Consider the following 19,579-nt stretch of genomic DNA (forward strand, 5'->3'; position numbering starts at 1 on the left):
TAATGCACCTGCCCATTTCACGATTCTGCCTCTTTCATTCCGAAGTCTGCTGCTATCCCCCTCATGGTTTAATACAGTTTCAAGTTTAATACATCTTCAATCATGCTCCAAGCTGATTTGCTTTTCAGTTGAATGAAATGGCGAATATAAAACACATGGGCCCAGTAATTCGGGTCCCAAAGTCTGAATACGGATGGAGGACCCACGTGTGGACCCGATGGAAGTGCCAGTTTCTTGCATGCACAGCGCATGCGCGGGAAAACGGCACTTCCGGTCCCCTGAAAGGAGGGGTTAAGAGGTGAAATGCAGCGCGTGTGCGTTGAACTTCCGGTTTTTTGACAGGTTTGCCCGTGCGTGAAGGCCTCCACGTTTTACACTGTAAGGACTTAAGTTTAAAAGGTAAGTGGTCAATTAATTAAAATTAGAACATTTTTTCCACAGGTTTATTATTTTTAAATACTTTGCAGTAAGGTAAGTGTATTTTTAGCTCCGATTTTTTATAAAATTATTTTTCTCAAAAATTTTAATTATTGTTTAAAATGGTTATTTAATGTTATTTATAGTTGATTTGAATAGTGTGATGTTTAAAAAAAATTATTTTAAGGTTATGTACTGTTCTGGGCGCCTGAGTTTTCATGAGTTTGACAGGTCTTATGTCGAACACATGAATGGACTTTTGCATCCTCCGATTGGTTGCCCAGTGCTCACGTGATCCCAGCCGACGCATCAAACTAACTACGCCCCTGGGTCACACAAGCACAGCGCGCCGGGAGCTGGAGCGGGTCACAGAGCGGAAATCCACGCACAGCCAGGCCCAGGCCTCAACTTTCTGCGCGCAATGTAAGTGTAGGTCGGGGGCTTGCACCCGCGAGAAGTCCCCGACCCGAATTTCTGGGCCATGAATTTGCTTCACGTCCAAATTCAATTTAATTCTTGTTGTTTCAAAGTCGGTTAATCAGTTTAAATTATTTGGACTCAGAAACAACCTACATTGATTTCAATACACAGTTACATTTGCAGCACAATGCAGGGTTATTAGGCGGATTGTATGATTCTATTTCTTCCATTGTGTTTGTACATAATACCCCTACATTTATATTTTACGAGATGTAAAGTGGAATATTATCTCTAAATGTATTTTAAGAACATAAAAACATACGAAATAGGAGCAGGAGTAGGAAATCTGCCCTTCCAGTGGGACCACCAATTAACAAAATTATTGCTGATATTCGACCTCAACTCCACATTCCCGCACTATCCCTAAACACCTTGATTCAATTAATATCCAAAGATTAAACGATCTTCGGCTTGAATATAATTAACGATGGAGCCTCCACGGCCCCCTGACGTACAGAAACCCAAAGATTCACCACCCTCTGAGTGAAGACATTTCTCCTCATCTCAGTCTTAAATTATCAACTCATTATTCTGAGACTGTGACCCCTGGATCTAGAATCCCCAGCTAGGGGAATCATCCTCCCTGCATCTACCCTGTCAAGCCCTTTAAGAATTTTGTATATTTCAATGAGATCACCTCTCATTCTTCTAAATTCTAGAGAATATAGGCCTAGGCTACTCATTCTCTACTCATAGGACAATCCCCCCGTCCCAGGAATCAGTCCTTTGAACCATCGTTGCACTCCCTCTATGGCAAGTATATCCTTTCTTAGGTAAGGAGACCAAAACTGTAAACAATGCTCCAGGTTTGGTCTCACCAACGCCATTTAAAATTGCATTAAGAGACTTGATTTCAATTTTATTAGTAATTGAATGTCTGAGAATCAGTCTGTTAGTGCAACTCTAATTGTTACTGTCAAAATGGAATGGGGTAAATGATCCAAAGTGAAAAACTTGCAGGGCTTTGAAGAAAAATCATATGGGAGGGACTAATGTGATTGGTCTGTCAAAGAGTCAGCACAGGCCCGGTGGTCCTGTGGCCTCCAGCGCTGTTGAAACGTTCTCTGATTTGCTGATTCTATCTGTGGTGGTAAACATAGAATTAATTAATTATACGGCCTGAAACATATAAGAAATATTGTCAAAATGGATGTTCATTTAGTATGTTTAGCCTCTTCTTGGCTCTGATGCCTGGCTCTTACTGTCGGGGGTTAAATTCCTCACTGTCCGAGGTGAAGTGTTTCTGAGCTGACACAATAGGTTTCTGTCGTCAGTATTTTCTGTCAGTGTTAGCTTCAGCCTGAAACATTTTGAAAAACTATTTTAACTGTATTTAAGTCCACTTATTAGTTCCACACAGATTCCACCTGAAGAACCCCAGCTTCTATCATCTCTCCTCATAACTAAGTCCATCTCCCCAGGTACCATACTGGTAAATCTCCACCTAGCCTTCTCTGCTCTAAGGAGATCAACTTAAATCTCAAGTCTCTCCTCATAACTGAAGTCCGTCATTCCCGGTATTTTTATGTTAAATCGCCCCTTAACTTTCACTGCTCTAATGACACAAATCCAAGTGTCTCTCATCTCTCCGCATAACTGAAGTTTCTCAGCCCTGGTCATTCTGGTGAATCTCCGCAAAAACATCTGTGCTCTAAGGAGAACAGTCCCAGCTTCTCTAGTCTCTCTACATAACTGAAGTCTCTAAGATCAAGTCCATCAGTTCAGCTGCTACATCACACAGTTCCCGTGGTCACAACGTTCAAACAGCTCTGACACTCCGCATTCTCTGAGCTCTGACTCTGAGTCTTTCCCCAATCTCGCTCCTATCCCCACACATGCTCTTCTCCTATTTATGTTGCCTGTGAAACTCGCCACCTTGGCCTTGAACATATTTTGGTAAACAGCTGACCATCTAACTTCCTTTCAGACCTTAAACAAGCTGAAGTGTTGAATTCTTTTCTCCTCAGTTAATGTACTTCTCTTGCAAAACTGCATTTTGCCTGATAGTTTCATCCGATTTATCCCATTTTTTTCTGTGATGTCCCTCAACACATCTCCTTTTATATAGTTTAGAAGATGCTAGTGGAATATGAAATACCTTTTTTATTTTATAACTTGACTTGAATTGAATTGTATTAATAACTGACAGTGTAGAGTTTCAGTCTGCTACTGCAGCACTCATGGTGATGGTTTATCCAAGAATTAAATAATTATTCGGTTGAAAGTGTAGAAGAAAGATTGCCACAATATCTTTTTTTCATTGTGGTTATAAACATTCTTGGTTCTGATGCATTGTTCTTACTGTCAGGGGTTAAATTACTCCCTGTCCAAGGTGAAGCGCTTCAGAGCTGAAACCACAGGCTTCCGTTTACAGCATTTGCTGTCACTATTAATTTCAGCCTGAAATTAAATAGAATTACTGGAAATAACAGCACAGAGACTAGGCCATTCGGCCCCAACAGGTCTATGCCGTTGATTATAAACAACACCAGCCACCTCGCAATCGAATTCAGATGACTCTATCAGCATATCCTCATATTCCTTTCTCCCTCATGTTAGCAACTAGTTTCACCTTAAATGCATCTATGCTATTCGCCGGAACTACACCATGTGGTGCCATTTTCCACATTCTGCCCACTCTCTGGGTGAAGAAGTGTCTTCTAATCTCCTTTTTGGAAAAGTTGAACTAAATGATCATCTCTCAGTTTTATACGGCACTGTTTAATTTGTTACTGGACTGGATTTGGAGAATAGTGCATTTTATCAGCAGTATAGTGGAGCATATTTGTCTCCCGATAGCTCAATTAGTGCCTGCAGTGCAGAGCTAAAAAATACATAAAAGTAAGACCGAATGACCAACGTCCGATCGTGGTGAGTTCCCTGATCTCCATCAAGGGGAGGTACTGGCGCTACCATTCAGCTCCGTGCTCCGAGGACAGTGAAGGAAGCCTCGGCCTAATGTCATTAAGTAGCTCCTTGATATCTATTGCCTGCTGCAGAGCAAGCATGCACGGTGGGAGGGGAAAGTTCTGCCGGCCACACCACTGCTGACCTCATGTCAAGCTATCCAATCAGTATCTGCACTCAAACATGAACAGATAATGCGGGTTTTTTTGGAGATTTCGAGAGAGAAATTGGATGAGAGCATTTTAACAGAGTCACTGTATATTATTTAGTAAATATATTTTAGTTGTTTCGTTGGTTCTGCGACTTTGTTCTTTCTGTGAGCAGCTAAGTGCCGCTTGAGGGCGGCACGGTGGCATAGTGGTTAGCACTGTTGCCTCACAGCGCCAGGGACCCGGGTTCGAATCCGGCCTCGGGCGACTGTCTGTGTGGAGTTTGCACATTCTCCCCGTGTTTGCGTGGGTTTTCTCCGGGTGCTCCGGTTTCCTCCCACAGTCCAAAGATGTGCGGGTTAGGTTGATTGGCTATGATAAATTGACCCTTAGTGTTAGGGGGGTTACAGGGATAGGGTGGGATATGTGTTGGTGTAGGGGTTACGGTGATCGGGTGGGATATGTGTCGGTGCAGGCTCGATGGGCTGAAATGGCCTCTATCTGCACTGTGGGGATTCTGTGATTCTGTGATTCTTTGAACAAAAGCTCCTTCGAGTTGAAACCGCTCCTTTCCATTTTCACACCTAACTGCTGCTACTGTTCTCTGCAGTGCTGACAATTTTCCCTTTATTTGCTTATTTTTCTTCCTCTTTTCCATCTTGCATCTCAATTTTAGGGGCTTTTTGGTATAATTGAACGTTTGTGTACTGTCTGTGTAACTAATGCTTTCTGGTGAATAATTCAGGCAGCTTTCTGATCTAGGAATTTATTTTACTTCCACTTCCTCATTCAGTGTGCTGGAGCTGAACATCTCACTGAGATATAGATCTGCTTAGTTGGTGGAGATGGATGTCCTTCGAGCAACACAGTGCTGCAGCTGCCTTTGGTGCTCAGAATTTATCTCTTAAACTCCAATGTTTTCAATGTCAATTGCTACCGTTACTGCCACCATACATTCCGTAATGGAGTTTCCAGGATAGCCTTGCCATTGTTTTTCGTGGTATGGTCGCATGTGGAGATCTGTAAATCTGCTCTTAATTTGAATACAGACTCCACCCAGGTGCTTTCCTTTGTCTTTCAATGATGGTTTCACTGGTTCACAAAATGGACCATGTGTGTATCTGTGCATCATTTAATGGTGCTTTGTTTCTTTAAGGCAAAGGCACAATTTGTTCCTAGCCATGGATTATTGGAATTGTTTACACATGGCCGTCTCGATCGAACTCTTTTAGTTCGAGTAATTGAATCTTAGAGTGCAGAAGGAGATCATTTCGTACCAGGCTCGAGCTTTTCACCAAATATCTTGCAAACTAATGCTCTTCAAGTACATTACCAATGGTCTTATGAAAGTTCCTATGGAATCTGACTCCACCAGCCTTTCAGGTGGTGTGTTTCAGATCTGAACCACCCTGTGCGTCAAATCATTTCGCCTAGTCCATGTAATACACCAACTAGTGGGAACAACCTTCTCCTGTCTAGCCTATCCAAACCCATCATAATAGTGCACAACTCTATCAATCACTCCTCAACTTTCTTTGCTCTAATGAAAACAAATCAAGCTTCTCCAACCTGTCCTTGTAGTTAAGACCCCCGTCCCCAGAACCACTCTGGTAAATCTCCTCTGCACGCTCTCAAGGGCCTTCACATCCTTCATTAATTGGATGCCCCTGCTGTATCTCACAAATCCCTTGGCCAGCAACCCAACCATCCCCGGAGGCTCTCCCAACTCCTTGCCCTGATCCTGAATCTTTTCTAGTTGCTCTCCTAGATCTACACATGCAATTTTTGTGTTTAGTTTGTCCATCTAATCCACCTCCTGCTCCCTCGACATTATCCCAGTAGACAACTGATCACACAACTTCCTTTCTGGGGGGATAAAACAGTCGACGTTGGGACCAGTCAGTCTCCTCATGTTGTTTCACCCTCCAGCAAAACTACCATAATGCAGTTTGAGTGCTCTTATTTCACCCATTCGGTTTGCACCGTGTCTCTAAACACGTCCCCTTATTTATAGGAGTTGTTATGTGGCAAACAGTGATGATGGTATCAATCGACTGCAACAGGACATCAAATGGCTAGTAGAATGGGCAGACAAGTGTCAGATGGAATTAATACAGAGAAGTGTGAGTTGATGCATTTTGGCAGCAGGAATAGAGAGAGGCAATATATACTTAATATCACAGTTTTAAAGAGAGGGACTTGGGGGTTAATGTCCATAGGTCACTGAAGGTGGCAGGACTTATTGAGAGAGTGGATAACAAAGCATATGGGAACTTGGGCTTCATAAATAGTGGTATTGAGTGCAAAAGTTGAGAAGTTATGCTTAACTTTTATAAAGCGCTGATTAGGCCATAACTGGAGTATTGCATCCAATCAATTCACCACAATTTGGGAAGGATGTGAAGGCCCATGAGAAGGTGCAGAGGAGATTTACCGGATCGGTTCCGGGGACGGGGGTCTTAACTAAGCGGACAGGTTGGAGAAGCTTGATTTGTTTTCATTAGAACAAAGGAGGTTGGGGGTGATTTGATAGAGTTGTACACTATTATGATGGGTTTGGATATGCTAGACAGGAAAAGGTTGTTCCCACTAGTTGATGCATTACATTGACTAGGGAACACAGATTTACTGTTTGAGGTCCCTGAAGGTGGCAGGACTTATTGAGAGTTTGGTTAACAAAGCATATGGGATCTTGGGCTTCATAAATAGAGGTTTTGTTTTCATTAGAGCAAACGAGATTGAGGAGTGATTTGACAGAGGTGTGCATTATTATGATGGGTTTGGATGGGCTATATGGGAAAATGTTGTTCTCACTAGTTGATGGATTAACTGGACTACGGGACACTGATTTAATATTTAAGGTCCCCGAAGGTGGCAGGACTTATTGAGAGAGTGGTGATGAGAGGAAAAAATATTATGCAGCGAGTGGTGATGACCTGGAATTCACTGCCAAAGGAATTGGAGGATGGGGAGACACTCAATGTTTTCAAGAGGAGATTGGATAGTCACTTGAGGGAAATAAAGCTGCAGGGATACAGGGATAGAGCGGGGGAATTAAACTGACTGGATTGCTCTGCAGAGAGCCGGCATGGACTCGGTGGGCCGAATGGCCACCTTCTCTGCCGTTATGACTCTATGGGGGAGAAATTCGGTTGGTAGCGCCACTGATTAATGCCTAAAGAGGCGGAGAAGTGGGGCACTAGCCAATTTCTGGGCTGGCGCAGGGTGCCTAGCGCATCACCCCATATTGACCATGCATTTAGCGCCGGCGCAAACTCGTAGCATTGCCATACTCCCTTGTGCTGTTATATATTTAGGGGGAGAAATTCGGTTGTTAGAACCACCGATTAGCGCCTAAAGAGGCCGAGAAGTTGGGCGCTAGCAAATTTCCGGGCGGGCGCAAGGCGCCTAGCGCCTCACCCAATATTGAGCATGCATTTAGTGCCGGTGCTAAATCTTAGCGCCCGGTCATGGGCGCAGGCTGATTATGATGTCATTTGAGTCTGCAACGCATTTTTGGCGCCCCGGACTGGAAATTCAGTGGCGCCCCCCTCCGTAGCGCCTGGCGCTATTATTGACAGCTTTCCTGGGCCTTACCAAGTCACTCTCGGGCTGGAGGAGCGTTATTTAAAGGGGACTGATGTGGTTTAAAAGCGGCACACATTGTTGGAGTACAACTTCCTCGAGAGCTACAAAGAGTTGCTGAGCTGCACACTGAGAGCCATTTGACCACTGAGCCAGCGCAGGCAGATGACCTTCAGCCTTCTGACCATCACCTTGCTGTTGGTGAGCCTTGACAACGGGTAACCTTCCTGTGGGCACTTATTATGGGGGCTGCATTGGAGGGGAACGTCCTGCTGCTGAATCATCTGGAAAGGGCACTGGGAGAGGGGGGGGTGCATGGCCAGATGGAGGAGGGCCAACAGACGTCGCCACAGCAGACCTTACGCTGGCAGGGTTTTCCGACAGCAGTTTTCCTACATGAACATGCCGGAGGAGCAGTGTGTCAGAAGGCTGCGATTTAGAAAAGAGGTGGTGACTGAGCTGTGCCAGCTGCTTCAGCCAGATCTGCAGCCTCAGATAAAGTGCAGGACATCTCTGTCGGTGGCTGAGAAGATGCCTGCTGGCCTGAACTTCTACGCGAGCGGCTCTTCTCAGGCTGCGCGTCAGAGGCTGATCAGAAGTAGCTTCTAGGCCCCTCTCATGGAATGCTTGCTACCATTCCAAGAACAGGAATGGAACCGGCCTGATACCCCCAAGCCTGTGAAGGGCAAGATGCATGTAAATAGAAGGCATGGCCATTGTAAATGAAGAAAGTGTTTCATTACACAAAATGTGGTTCCTTCAAACATGAGAAAGCAATAGCAATAGGAAGCAAAGTAATGCACTGACACATAACTGCCTCTCACACCCGGGAGACTGTCCAAAACATAAATCACATTCCGACCATCTTCCTTGGCCTTGATTCCACTGCACCAACCAAAGCATCCAATGCCCCATCAGCGAGGCGATCCGCCCTCTGCCTCACCCTTTCCATTTCTTGCTAGGCTGGCGCGCCACAGGTAGGCTCCCACCACTTTGAAGGCCTACAAGGCAGTGAATGTGTCTGGTGATGCCAATTGACCTGCCCCTTTAAGAGCTGGCCGGCGCCAGTGTGTCTCAGGGAAAGTGATTATTGAAAGTACCTGCACTGCACCCCGCCGCTGCTAAATTGGGTTGCGCCCCCGGGTTGGCGCCTTAAGAGCCTCATGCAGCTCCTGATTTATCGCTGCAATCACCGTCACGGGCGCAACGATCCAATATCGCGCCAGGTGGCGCTAAATCGCAACTGGCGCTAGGCTTTTCGCTTCGCCAGGACTAGCACCCCAGCTCTGTACAGGTCCCATCTTCCCCAGAAGCAGACCCAGTGATCCAGCAAACTAAAGCCCCCCCTCCTGCACCAACTCTTTAGTCACGCATTCACCTGCTCTATCCTGCTATTCCTATAATCAGTAGCACGTGGCACCGGGAGTAATCCAGAGTTTACAATGTCTGCCTGCGCTGGCTCAGTGGTCAAATGGCTCTCAGTGTGCAGCTCAGCAACTCCTTGTAGCTCTCGAGGAAGTTGTACTCCAGAAATGGCTGCCGTTTTTAAACCACACCAGTCCCCTTTAAATAATGCCCCACCCTCAGGCCGAGAGCGATTGGGTAAGGTTCCCTGTAAGCTGTCACTAATAGCGCCAGGTGCTACGGAGGGGGGCGCCACTGAATTTCCGGTCTGGGGCGCCCAAAAGGCGTTGCACACTGAAATGCCTGCCCCTCTCTCCCTGCATCTCTGTGCCCTTTCCAGATGATACAGCAGCAGGACATTTCCCTCCAATGCAGCCCCCATAATAAGTGCGCACAGGAAGTTTTCCCATTGTAAATGCTCACCAACAGCAAGGTGATGGTCAGAAGGCTGAAGTTCCTCTGCCAGCGCTGGCTCAGTGGTGAAATGGCTCGCAGTGTGCAGCTCAGCAACTCTCTGCAGCTTTCGAAGAAGTTGTGATCCAAAAATGGCTGCCGCTTTCAAACTACACCAGTCTCCTTTAAATAACGCCCCTCCAGCCCGAGAGCGACTGGCGAAGGCTCCGGGTAATCTGTCCTTATTAGCGCCAGGTGGTACGGAGGGGGGCACCACTGAATTTCCGGTCCGGGGTGCCCAAAATGCGTTGCACACTCAAATGACGTCATGACCTGCCTGCGCCCGTGAGCGGGCGCTGATTTAGCGCTGGCACTAAGGCCTAGAAATTCAGTGGCCTGCGCCACCAGTTTGTGCCCAAAGAAGGCCTCTGCGCCAGTAGGGGTGGTATCGCTGATATTCAGTGCCGCGGTAATGGCGGCGGTAGCCGGTAGCGCTGCGCCAGCACCGATGACGTCATCGGTGTGCGCAGTGCCCCGGTTCCGCCCCGCTACCGCCCCGACCCCCATCTTCAGTAGCGGCCGCCTCCTCCGTGGCGGCCGCTACTAACATCCGGAGACCAGGGCCTTCCTGCAGCCTTAGTGGGGCGCATAAAGGTGGAGGTGCGGCCGGCCGCTTTTTCGGCGGCCGCCTGCCCGCACCTCCTTCCCCGGCCTCCTCCACCACCTCCCCCCGCGGCATTGCCAGCTGCTTTCCACGAGCCCGGCAATTCTCCGTGGTGCCGGGCTCATTTGCCGGCACAATCCAGCGGCGATCTCCCCGTTGCAGGCACCTCCCCCTTAAGAGAAGGAGGAGGCCTGCAGTACCGCAGCCTGCCGCACCGCATCGGGTGGCGCAGCGGCACCTAGAGCGCTGAAATTCAGTTTCAGCGCCCCAAGCGGGGGCGGGCACACCCTGGAACAGCGCCCGGTTCCGACTTGGGGTGCAAAAACTGAATAACTCACGGGCGCAACTGGCTCCACGCGCAGCGCTAACTTTTGGGCGCACGCCAGCTGGCGGGCCCAAACTGAATTTCTAGGCCTAAATGTTTTGCCCAATATGGGGCGAGGCACTAGCCTCACTGCGCCGGGGCGGAAATTGGTTAGCGCTCCACTTCTCGGCCTCTTTAGGCGCTAATCAGTGGCGCTACCAACAGAATTTCTCCCAATGTATTTACATTCACTGGCCTAGAAATTCAGTTGGCTGCGCCAGCCATTAGCGCCTTAGGAGGAGTAGATGTCGAGCGCTAGGCACTTAGCGCCTGGGCGCAGCACGATCTGCGCCTCGCCCCAACTTCAGTAGACATTTAGCGCTGGCGCAAAGTGTTTGCGCGCGCTCAGCTGCGAGCGCAGATCATGATGTCATTTCCTCGTGCAATGCCCTTTGTGCGCCCCGAACTGGATCTTCAGTCACGCCGGCCCATTGTGCACCTGGCGGCCCTAGCAACTGTTGAGTCGAACGGTGCTCAGCTGATGCGGGCCGTGGGGAGCGCAAATTAAAGGGCACTCCTGCAGTTGAAAAGGCAGCCGTTTTGCAACACTCCTTTTGTGTGAGAGACAAAGGTAGATTCTGGGAGGAGGAGGAGGAGGACCGGTATCACATAACAAGAGAAGACCTCCCCACAAACAGAAATACAACCTCGGCCTTTCAAAAAAAACAACTCCACCCTGCCCCTTTAAGAGCTCACCGGAGCCAGAGTGTCTGCCGTCAATCAGCAGCTCGCCGCCCTGCCCTGCACCCAACTTCCGGTGTTAGCGCCCCGGCCCGCCGGCTTAGCGCCTAATGATAGTTGTGCATCGCCTGTTTTAGCGCAGCAGCAACCTCTTAGGGCGATGCGACTGAATATCGGCGAATGGGGCTCGACTTTGCGCCGGGCGCAAACTTTAGCGGCTGCCCGACTTTACCGCCCCAAAAGTGGCTATACTGAATTTCTAGGCCACTATATTTAAACACATTCTTGGTTCTCAGGCATTGATTTTACTGTCGGGGTAAACTTCCTGTTTGTCTGAGGTGAAGAGTTTCTGAGCTGAACCCACAGGTTTCCGTTCTAAGCATTTGTTCTAATTGTTAACATCAGCCTGAAATGTTTTCATATTATTTAATTATTGTTATTAAATGTTTCTTCATTCTTCCTTGCTGATTGCACACGCATTGTGATATTTGTGACAGTGCGCAAACTGGCTTTAAAGTTCCGGTTTCCAGTGAATTGTAACACCATTTGGTTCTACTTATTTAAACTCCACTTCCTCATTCAGTATACAAGAGCTGACATACAGATCTGCACAGTGGGCGGAGACTAATCCGCTACAAAGACACAGAGCTGCAGTAACCTCTTAATCACCAACGTCTCACACACAATTGAAACAAGTAATGCCTCCATCCTTTCAATAACGGAGCTCCCGCGCTGCCATTGCCATTCTGGTTCATTGTGTAGCCGCATGCTGAGATCTGTAAAGATGCTCAGTGTTTGCACCCACACTCCATGCATTTGCATTCATTTGACTTTCAGGGACTTTTTCTCTCAGCCACAAAATGGATCTGTTATCATTTCACGTGTTTTCTGTCATTAGGCCCAAGGGCACATTTTGATAATTGCTGTGGATTATTGGAATTGTATGCAAATGAACATCTCGGTACAATTTCTTCAGTTATGGTGGGTGAATCTGTGACTAGGAGGGAAGTATATTAAAACTGGTGCCAGATAATTTGGAGTGAAACCAGGAAATACTTTCTTACACAAAGTGTAGTGAAAATCTGGAAATCTCTGTGTTTAGTGTCTGCCTACATTATGATGTCATGTTCTGGAGCGGGAGTTAAAATAAAAGGAGCCAGAATCTCACCAACTCAGTCACACTGCGAAATGTCCATACAGCAAAGCACGGCAGTCAGTCTGTATATTCATCCGCTAAAGCTCTTGGTGTTCGAATAACTGATTCATATTTTCTCTTTTTAGTGGTTTTTGGGGCACGAAGAATCGTTTCTCAAGGTTAGTGTCGACGCTTTTCTCTAAAATAAGGAAATTTAGCAATTAATTTTCAAACTGTTAAATAACTGAATTTGTTATTATGTAATTGAAATTCATTGCTTTAATGCATCGTGTTGTGACGTTTGTAGCAGTAATGCATGTCTGCATCTCAGCAGCTTTCATTGCTAAGGTACTATAAGAGATGTCTTTGTTTTCTAACATTTTGGTCAGCGATACAAGGAAAACAAGAATTAATCTAGGAAGAAATATCTAGGTTCAATAGACGTAAAATAAATGGTGATGGAGAAGATAATGAGATCAAAGATAGAAAAATTTCCAGGAGCCGAGGGTTTCCACTCGATGGGTGGGTGGCAGTCGGGGTAGAGGCGGTTAAATAATTAGGTGAGGAAATTGTTGATGTGTTAGTCAAGAACTTCCATAGAAACATAGAAGATAGGAGCAGGAGTAGGCCATTCGGCCTCTCCTGCCTGCTCCGCCATTTAATGAGATCATGGCTGATCGTCCAAATTCAGTACCCTGCCCCTGCGTTCTCTCCATATCCCTTGATCCCTTTAGCGTTAAGAAATATATCTAACTCCTTCTTGAATATATTTAATGAATTGGCCTCAACTGCTTCTTTGGTAGAGAATTCCACAGGTTCACCACTCTCTGGGTGAAGAAATTCCTCCTCATCTCTGTCCTAAATGGCTTACCTCCTAACGTTAGACTGTGACCCCTGGTTCTGGACTCCCCGATCATCGGGAACATCCTTCCTGCATCTAGTCTGTCTAGTCCTGTTAGAATTTTATAAGTATCAATAAGATCCCCTCTCATTCTTCTAAACTCCAGCGAGTATAAGCCCAATCGACCCAATCTCTCCTCGTACGTCATTCCTGCCATCCCAGGTATTCAGCCAGGTGAATCTTCACTGGACTCCTTCCATGGCAAGAACATCCTTCCTCAGATAAGGCAAACAAAACTGCACACAATACTCAAGATGTAGTCTCACCAAAGCCCTGTATAACTGCAGCAAGACATCCTTGTTCCTGTACTCAAACCCTCTCGCTACGAAGGCCAACATGCTATTTGCCTTCTTAACCGCCTGCTGCACCTGCATGCTTACCTTCAGCGACTGGTGCACAAGGACACCCAGGTCCCGTTGCACTTCCCCTTCTCCCAATCTATTGCCATTCAGTCTCTCGATTGAAGAATTGGCCAATTCGATTGGAAACTGACAGGCACTGTTTTATTTAAGAGGGGAGGAGAGGCCAACTTGAAAATTGTAGGCCCATCAGTCTACTTAGTTTTGGGGAATGCACTACAATATATTATTAGGGTCAGAGTGACTGAGCATTTGGAGAGGCATGAACTGACCAGAGAGATCCAGCATGGATTTGTAAAAGGGTAAATCACGTCTATCGATCCAATTGTTATTTTGAGGAGGTACCTAATTGGTGTTAAAGAACTGTCTATGAATTATTTCTTAAGGCTAAAGTGATCAAGGGATATGGGGAAAAGGCAGGGACAGGGTACAGAATTTGAATGATCAGCCATGATCTCATTGAATGGCGGAACATGCTCGAGGGGGCGAATGGCCTACTCCTGCTCCTATCTCCTATGTTTCTATGTTATTTATATGGACATCCAGAAAGCATTCAACTAGCAGTGCATGCAATAGAAGGCAGCGTATTGAATTGGATATGAAATTGTTATTTGTTGGAGATAGTTAGTAGGGATAATGGCTCCGTACTCACATTGGCAGGATGTGAACAATGGTGTCCCCCGGGAATGTGTACTGGGACCTCAGCTTTTCAGTTTATTTATAACTGACTTGGATGAAGGAATAGTGAGCCATATATCTACGTTTGCTGGCAAAGCTAAGTTAGGTGACACAGTAAATAATGCACACGTGAGGAAAAAGTTGTAAAGGGACATTGTTTGATTGGGTGAGTGGGAAGACAGTAGCAAATGGAATGTAAAGAAAGAAATTGTGATTTATTTCACTTTCGACGTACAAACAAGATTCTTGTATTTTCCAATTGCTAAAAAGCTCGGGAATGTGGAGGAACCTAGTGAATTAAGGGTCCAAGTACAGGAATAGCTAAAATATAGTGGCCAGGTACAGATAATTACAAAGGTTAATGGAATGTTGGCCTTGATCTCAAGAGAGCTGGAATACGAAGTGGTGGAAGTTAAGTTGCAGTTGTACAGAGCTCTGGCTAGACCCTGTCTGGAGTAACTGCATTATGTTCAGGGAACCGGACCTCAGGAATTATAGAATGGCAAAATAATTGCATCGGTCGCGTAGATACAGAGTATGGAGCTGCAGAGAATGGGTAGTTGCTCCTCGGCATTGCAGAGTTGTGTGCCATATATGATATTACTAAGTCCAGGAGCGCAGTGAACAGCCACTGCATAAAGGAAGAAACGCCCATGAAATCTGTCAAAAATAAGCCACGCCCAGATAAGGCTCTTTCAGTCCCTTCCATTGAAATTTTTTTTTTTAAATTCAGCAAATCTTCTAAAAACTTTTAATTAATCTGGTCTTATTTCATATATCAATCATTAGTTTTATTTTTTCATCTAGACCCATAATTTATCAGTCGCTATGGTTATAACTTCCTTCGTTGACCCTCGGTAAATGTCTAACATTGAATTTTATCTCTTACAGGCAATGTTCCTGAACCTCAGAAAGAGAATCACAACCATATTAATATTCAGTGATAATTTTCAGTGTTAAAATATAGTATTCACACGTCATTTAGGCTGGTAATAAACAAATCTATTCTCCATGATAAAGAAGCATTATATAAATTGTTACCTTGTTCATTTTTGATTTGAAATTATTTTTATTTCACTGAAATCTGTTAGATGTTCATTTTATTTAAATTTCTTTTTCAACTTCCCAAATAAGTAACATTAAACTCAAACAACAAAGAAGTCTCCTCCACCAAAACGTCCACAATCTACACACACAGACCTTTTAAGATGTGACACAGCCTCTTGCGCCTGCTTTAAGTAACCGTAAAATTTGCAGACCTAATTGCTCGGCAGCTGGAAATTAGCCCAAATCTGCGCCATTAATTATAATTTCCCCGTCAGTGTGGACCGTGTGTTAAGGCGAACCTGGACCGATCGCAAGTTCAGGATTTACTGCCTGCGCAAACACTTGTGGAAATACCGAACTAGCGGTAAATGTCAAAGGCAGTGTGATGGAGCGCTCTCAGAGTACGCCATCATACGCGCTGCAAAATCTGCCCCATTGGCTTTGGAGGGAGTGCAGCACAGATTAACCAGGATGATATTGGGTAAATAAGGGTTAATTATGAGAGCTGGTTCCATAGTCTGGCTTGTATTCGCTCGAGTACAGAAGGTTAAGGGGTGATCTAATTCAGCTGTCATTAAAGGGTTTGATCTGGTAGAAAGAGAGAAACTATTTCCTCTGGTGGGAGAGTACAGAGCAAGGGTGCATAACCATAAAGTTATAGAGAGGCACTCAAGGGTGATGTTAGGAATCACTTCTATACACACACTGTAGAGAAAAACTTTGAACTCTCACCCGAAAGTCGGTTGGGACTAGATCAATTGAAAATTACAAAACAGAGATTGATAGATTTTTATTAAGCAAGTGTAATAATGTTACAAACCGAGCCAGGTAGTTGGAGTTACGATACAGGTCAACGATGATCGAATTGATTGGTGAAACAGGCTCGAGGGGCTCAATAACCTAATTCTATTCATATGTTCCTATATCCTTAATCTGGTCTGGGTTTAAAAGGTTCACTCAGCATTCCAAGTGGAATGTATGTCTTGCTTAGGTCTAAAGTGCGTGACCACACACTCCTACCACACTGAACTGAATCGACCTGAGTTTTTCCCACTCACTTAATCTAGCACAGTCCCCTTGCGACATTCTGCTGCTATCTCCTGAATTGACAGTGCCACCGAACTTCGTGTCGTCATTAACTTAGATATATGGAAATGTATTCATTCCGGTAACTCATAGATCAATGCAGTGAAAACATAAGGCAACACTACAGAATCCTGGGGACACCACTTGTCATATCCTGCAATTAGATTAAATACCCGTTATCCCTGCTCTCTGTCTCCTAACTCCTAATTAATTTGCTACCAACGTCAATAGGTTGCCATCAGTTCCATGTGATTTACAGGACAAATGTTCTACTTAATGTCACGATTACTGATTTTGATCACACAAGTGTATCATTTTGTTAGCAACCCATATCCTAACATTTGGCTTGAGCCAGAAATGAGCTGAAAGAGTTCAAGGGTCAATATTTCACCAGTCCCATATCCATTTACGAATTCTCTCTTTTCTGTATTTTCTCTCCTGCCCTTATTGAACAGCCAATATCCCAACACTTCACTACTCCACTAGATTTTCAATTCCCTGCATTTCTAGAATTGAATTATTGGTGAACAAGTGCACAGTGACCCTCTCTGCCTCTCCTGAATTTCTCTGACAGGCCCATCGAGAGCTCTGTCAATCGTTTCATGCAAGCAGCAAAACCAACTCCCGCTCCTTCTCTGCTGCTGATCTTCACACCCATCGCTCCTGCTGAGGCCTAATCTCACAAAATACTGATCCGTCCCAGTCAATGAATTCTCCACTATCCCCTTGGACTCTTCAATGGATCAACTAGCGTCCCTGCCAATTTCCATGCAGAATGATAGTTCAGTATTATATATGTATTTCTATAAAAAGTCTGATGTGGAACGATATAAGTGGAATAACCTATATAATTGTAATATGGATGGCACTTACTCCTTGGAAAATTATTATCTAAATGGTGTAGAGGAGAAGAGGAAACTGGGGGTACAGGCAGACAAATCACTTATAGTTGAGACACAAGTTAATATGGTGTGATCAACCACCCCCTAGACCGAAGGGTGTGTTGATGCGGGAACAGGAGAACACAAGCGCAGTCACAAGACTGGTCTATGAGAAACGGCAATTAGCTGTGTTTTATTTTAGCAAACGGGGAAATAAGGTTCACGTCTGGCAAAATCATAAAAACATATGACGTTCAAATAGAATAAATCCATTTGCTCCAAAAACAATAAGCCAGGGTTACTTGACCACTGGATCTTTCTCAGCCGGTCCAGGGATCACACCAGGCTCTCAGAACCAAACAATATTCCACACGGACTCATCAACCCTCTCTGTGGCAGCTACCAACCGGTCTTCAACAACAGTCTTGGCTCGGTCCTGGCTCTCTCCTCAGTCACTGGCCTTCTCTCCAGGCACTGGCCATGGCTACAAAAGCCTTCTCCTCAGGCACTGGCGCACAGGCCCCGATCCCCTGGCCCTGAAGAGATGCACTAGTTTGCCTTTTAAACTAGTGAGCTAATGGGTAGATTTGCCTCGAGTGTGTTGGAGGTGGGTGTGGCCTTCCTGAATTGGAGTGAGAGGGGGACTTTGTCTCCATCTGGTGGCCACATACCGTCCATCGACCAGTAAACCGCCCCCATAGCGCACAAAGGCCACAACTAAGGTGGGTTTGCTCGGGTTGTTTTCTATGGAACAGAGAAGTCCGCCTCCTGGGTGAGTCGGGGCCTCAAAATGGTCTACAACAGAAGTCTGGCGCAGGATGAAGGCATCCTGGCTGCTGCCTGGGAACTGCGCATACACTGCGAGGATCAGCTGTGGGTGGTCACAGACCAGCTGGACATTCAAGGAATGGAACCCCTTGCAGTTGCGGAACTCCTCCAGAATGAATACAGGCATCCACAAAGCCACGTGCGTGCAGTCAATGGCACCCTGGACAATGGGGAAGTCCGCTATTGCAGCAAAGCCCCCTGCGCGCTCCCGCTGCTTGTCCGGGGTCATTGCGATGGAGATGTACTGCCGCCTCCTTTTAAACAGGGCATCAGTCACTTGACGGATGCAACAATGCACCGCAAACTGCGAGATGCTGGCTATGTCCCCAGTTGCAGCCTGAAAAGAGCCGCTCGCATAGAAGTTCAAGGCAACAGTCATCTTCACAGCCACCGACAGAAATGTCCTGCACCTTATCTGAGGCTGCAGATCTGGCTGAAGCACGTGGCACAGCTCAGTCACCACCTCCTTTCTAAAGCACAGCCTTCTGATACACTGCTCCTCCGAGATGTTCATGTAGGAAAACTGCTGTCGGAAAACCCTGCCAGAATAAGGTCTGCTGTGGCGACGTCTGTTGGCCCTCCTCCATCTGGCCATGCCTGCCCCTCTCTCCATGCTTCTCTGTGCACTTTCCCGATGATTCAACAGCAGACGTTCCCCTGCAATACAGCCCCCATAATAAGTGCGCACAAGAAGTTTTCCCGTTGTAAATGCTCACCAACAGCAAGGTGATGGTCAGAAGGTTGAAGTTCCTCTGCCAACGCTGGCTCAGTGGTGAAATGGCTTGCAGTGTGCAGCCCAGCAACTCTCTGTAACTCTCGAAGAAGTTGTGAGCCAAAAAGGCTGCCGCTTTTAAACCACACCAGTGCCCTTTAAATAACGCCCCTCCAGCCTGAGAGCGACTGGGAAAGGCTCCAGGTAAGCTGTCCTTATTAGCACCAGGCGGTACGGAGGGGGGCACCACTGAATTTCCAGTCCGGGGCGCCCAAAATGCGTTGCTCACTCAATTGATGTCATAATCTACCGGCGCCCGTGAGCGGGCGCTAAGATTTAGCGCCGGTGCTAAGTGTCTGCTCAATATGGGGAGAGGCACTGGGTTCGCTGCACCTGGGCACTAGTTGGTTAGCAACCCACTTCTCAGCCTCTTTATGCGCTAATCGGTGGCGCTACCAACCGAATTTCTCCCTTGAAGGAGTCTTGCGTGTAAGGCAGATGAATTAATGTTGTTGATGAACACATGGGAGACTGATATTGTTGCTATCACAGATACATGTTTGATGGAGTGGCAGGACTGGCAACTCATTATTCCGGGGTATAGAATCTTCAGGCGAGACAGAGGGGGGTGTAAAAGAGGAGGGGTTGTCGCAATATTAATCAAGGAGTCAATTACTGCTGTAAGGAGGGATGGTATTGTTGGTGAAAAATAAATTCACTCGAGTCTGTCTCAAAGTAAAAATCCACAGTTTATTATTCAGAGCGCTCTGGGAGAAAAGTCATAGACCCCGCAGTCCAATGATCACCTTCTCGGTTTTACAATAGCTACTGAGCTTCTTTTATACATTGTCAGTCCAGATAAGCAATTCATTACATACAAAGGTCTTCGTCCAATCACATTCCCATAG

At 46.1% G+C, this 19,579-nt stretch overlaps 1 protein-coding gene across 2 annotated transcripts in view; it reads left to right on the plus strand.

Moving 5' to 3' along the window:
* LOC147084983 (uncharacterized) overlaps nucleotides 1-19,579 on the plus strand; it is a 118,782-nt gene that overhangs the window by 45,988 nt on the left and 53,215 nt on the right. For both annotated transcript variants that reach the window (XM_085979695.1, XM_085979696.1), the window contains exon 2: nucleotides 12,326-12,358. In XM_085979695.1, the coding sequence (XP_085835821.1) occupies nucleotides 12,326-12,358 (33 nt within the window). The remainder of the gene's footprint in view (nucleotides 1-12,325; nucleotides 12,359-19,579) is intronic.

The sequence above is a fragment of the Somniosus microcephalus genome, unplaced genomic scaffold (genome assembly GCF_052327205.1).
Source record: "Somniosus microcephalus isolate GS21.2 unplaced genomic scaffold, FLI_Smic_1.0 unresolved_chr9, whole genome shotgun sequence".
NCBI lineage: Eukaryota > Metazoa > Chordata > Chondrichthyes > Squaliformes > Somniosidae > Somniosus > Somniosus microcephalus.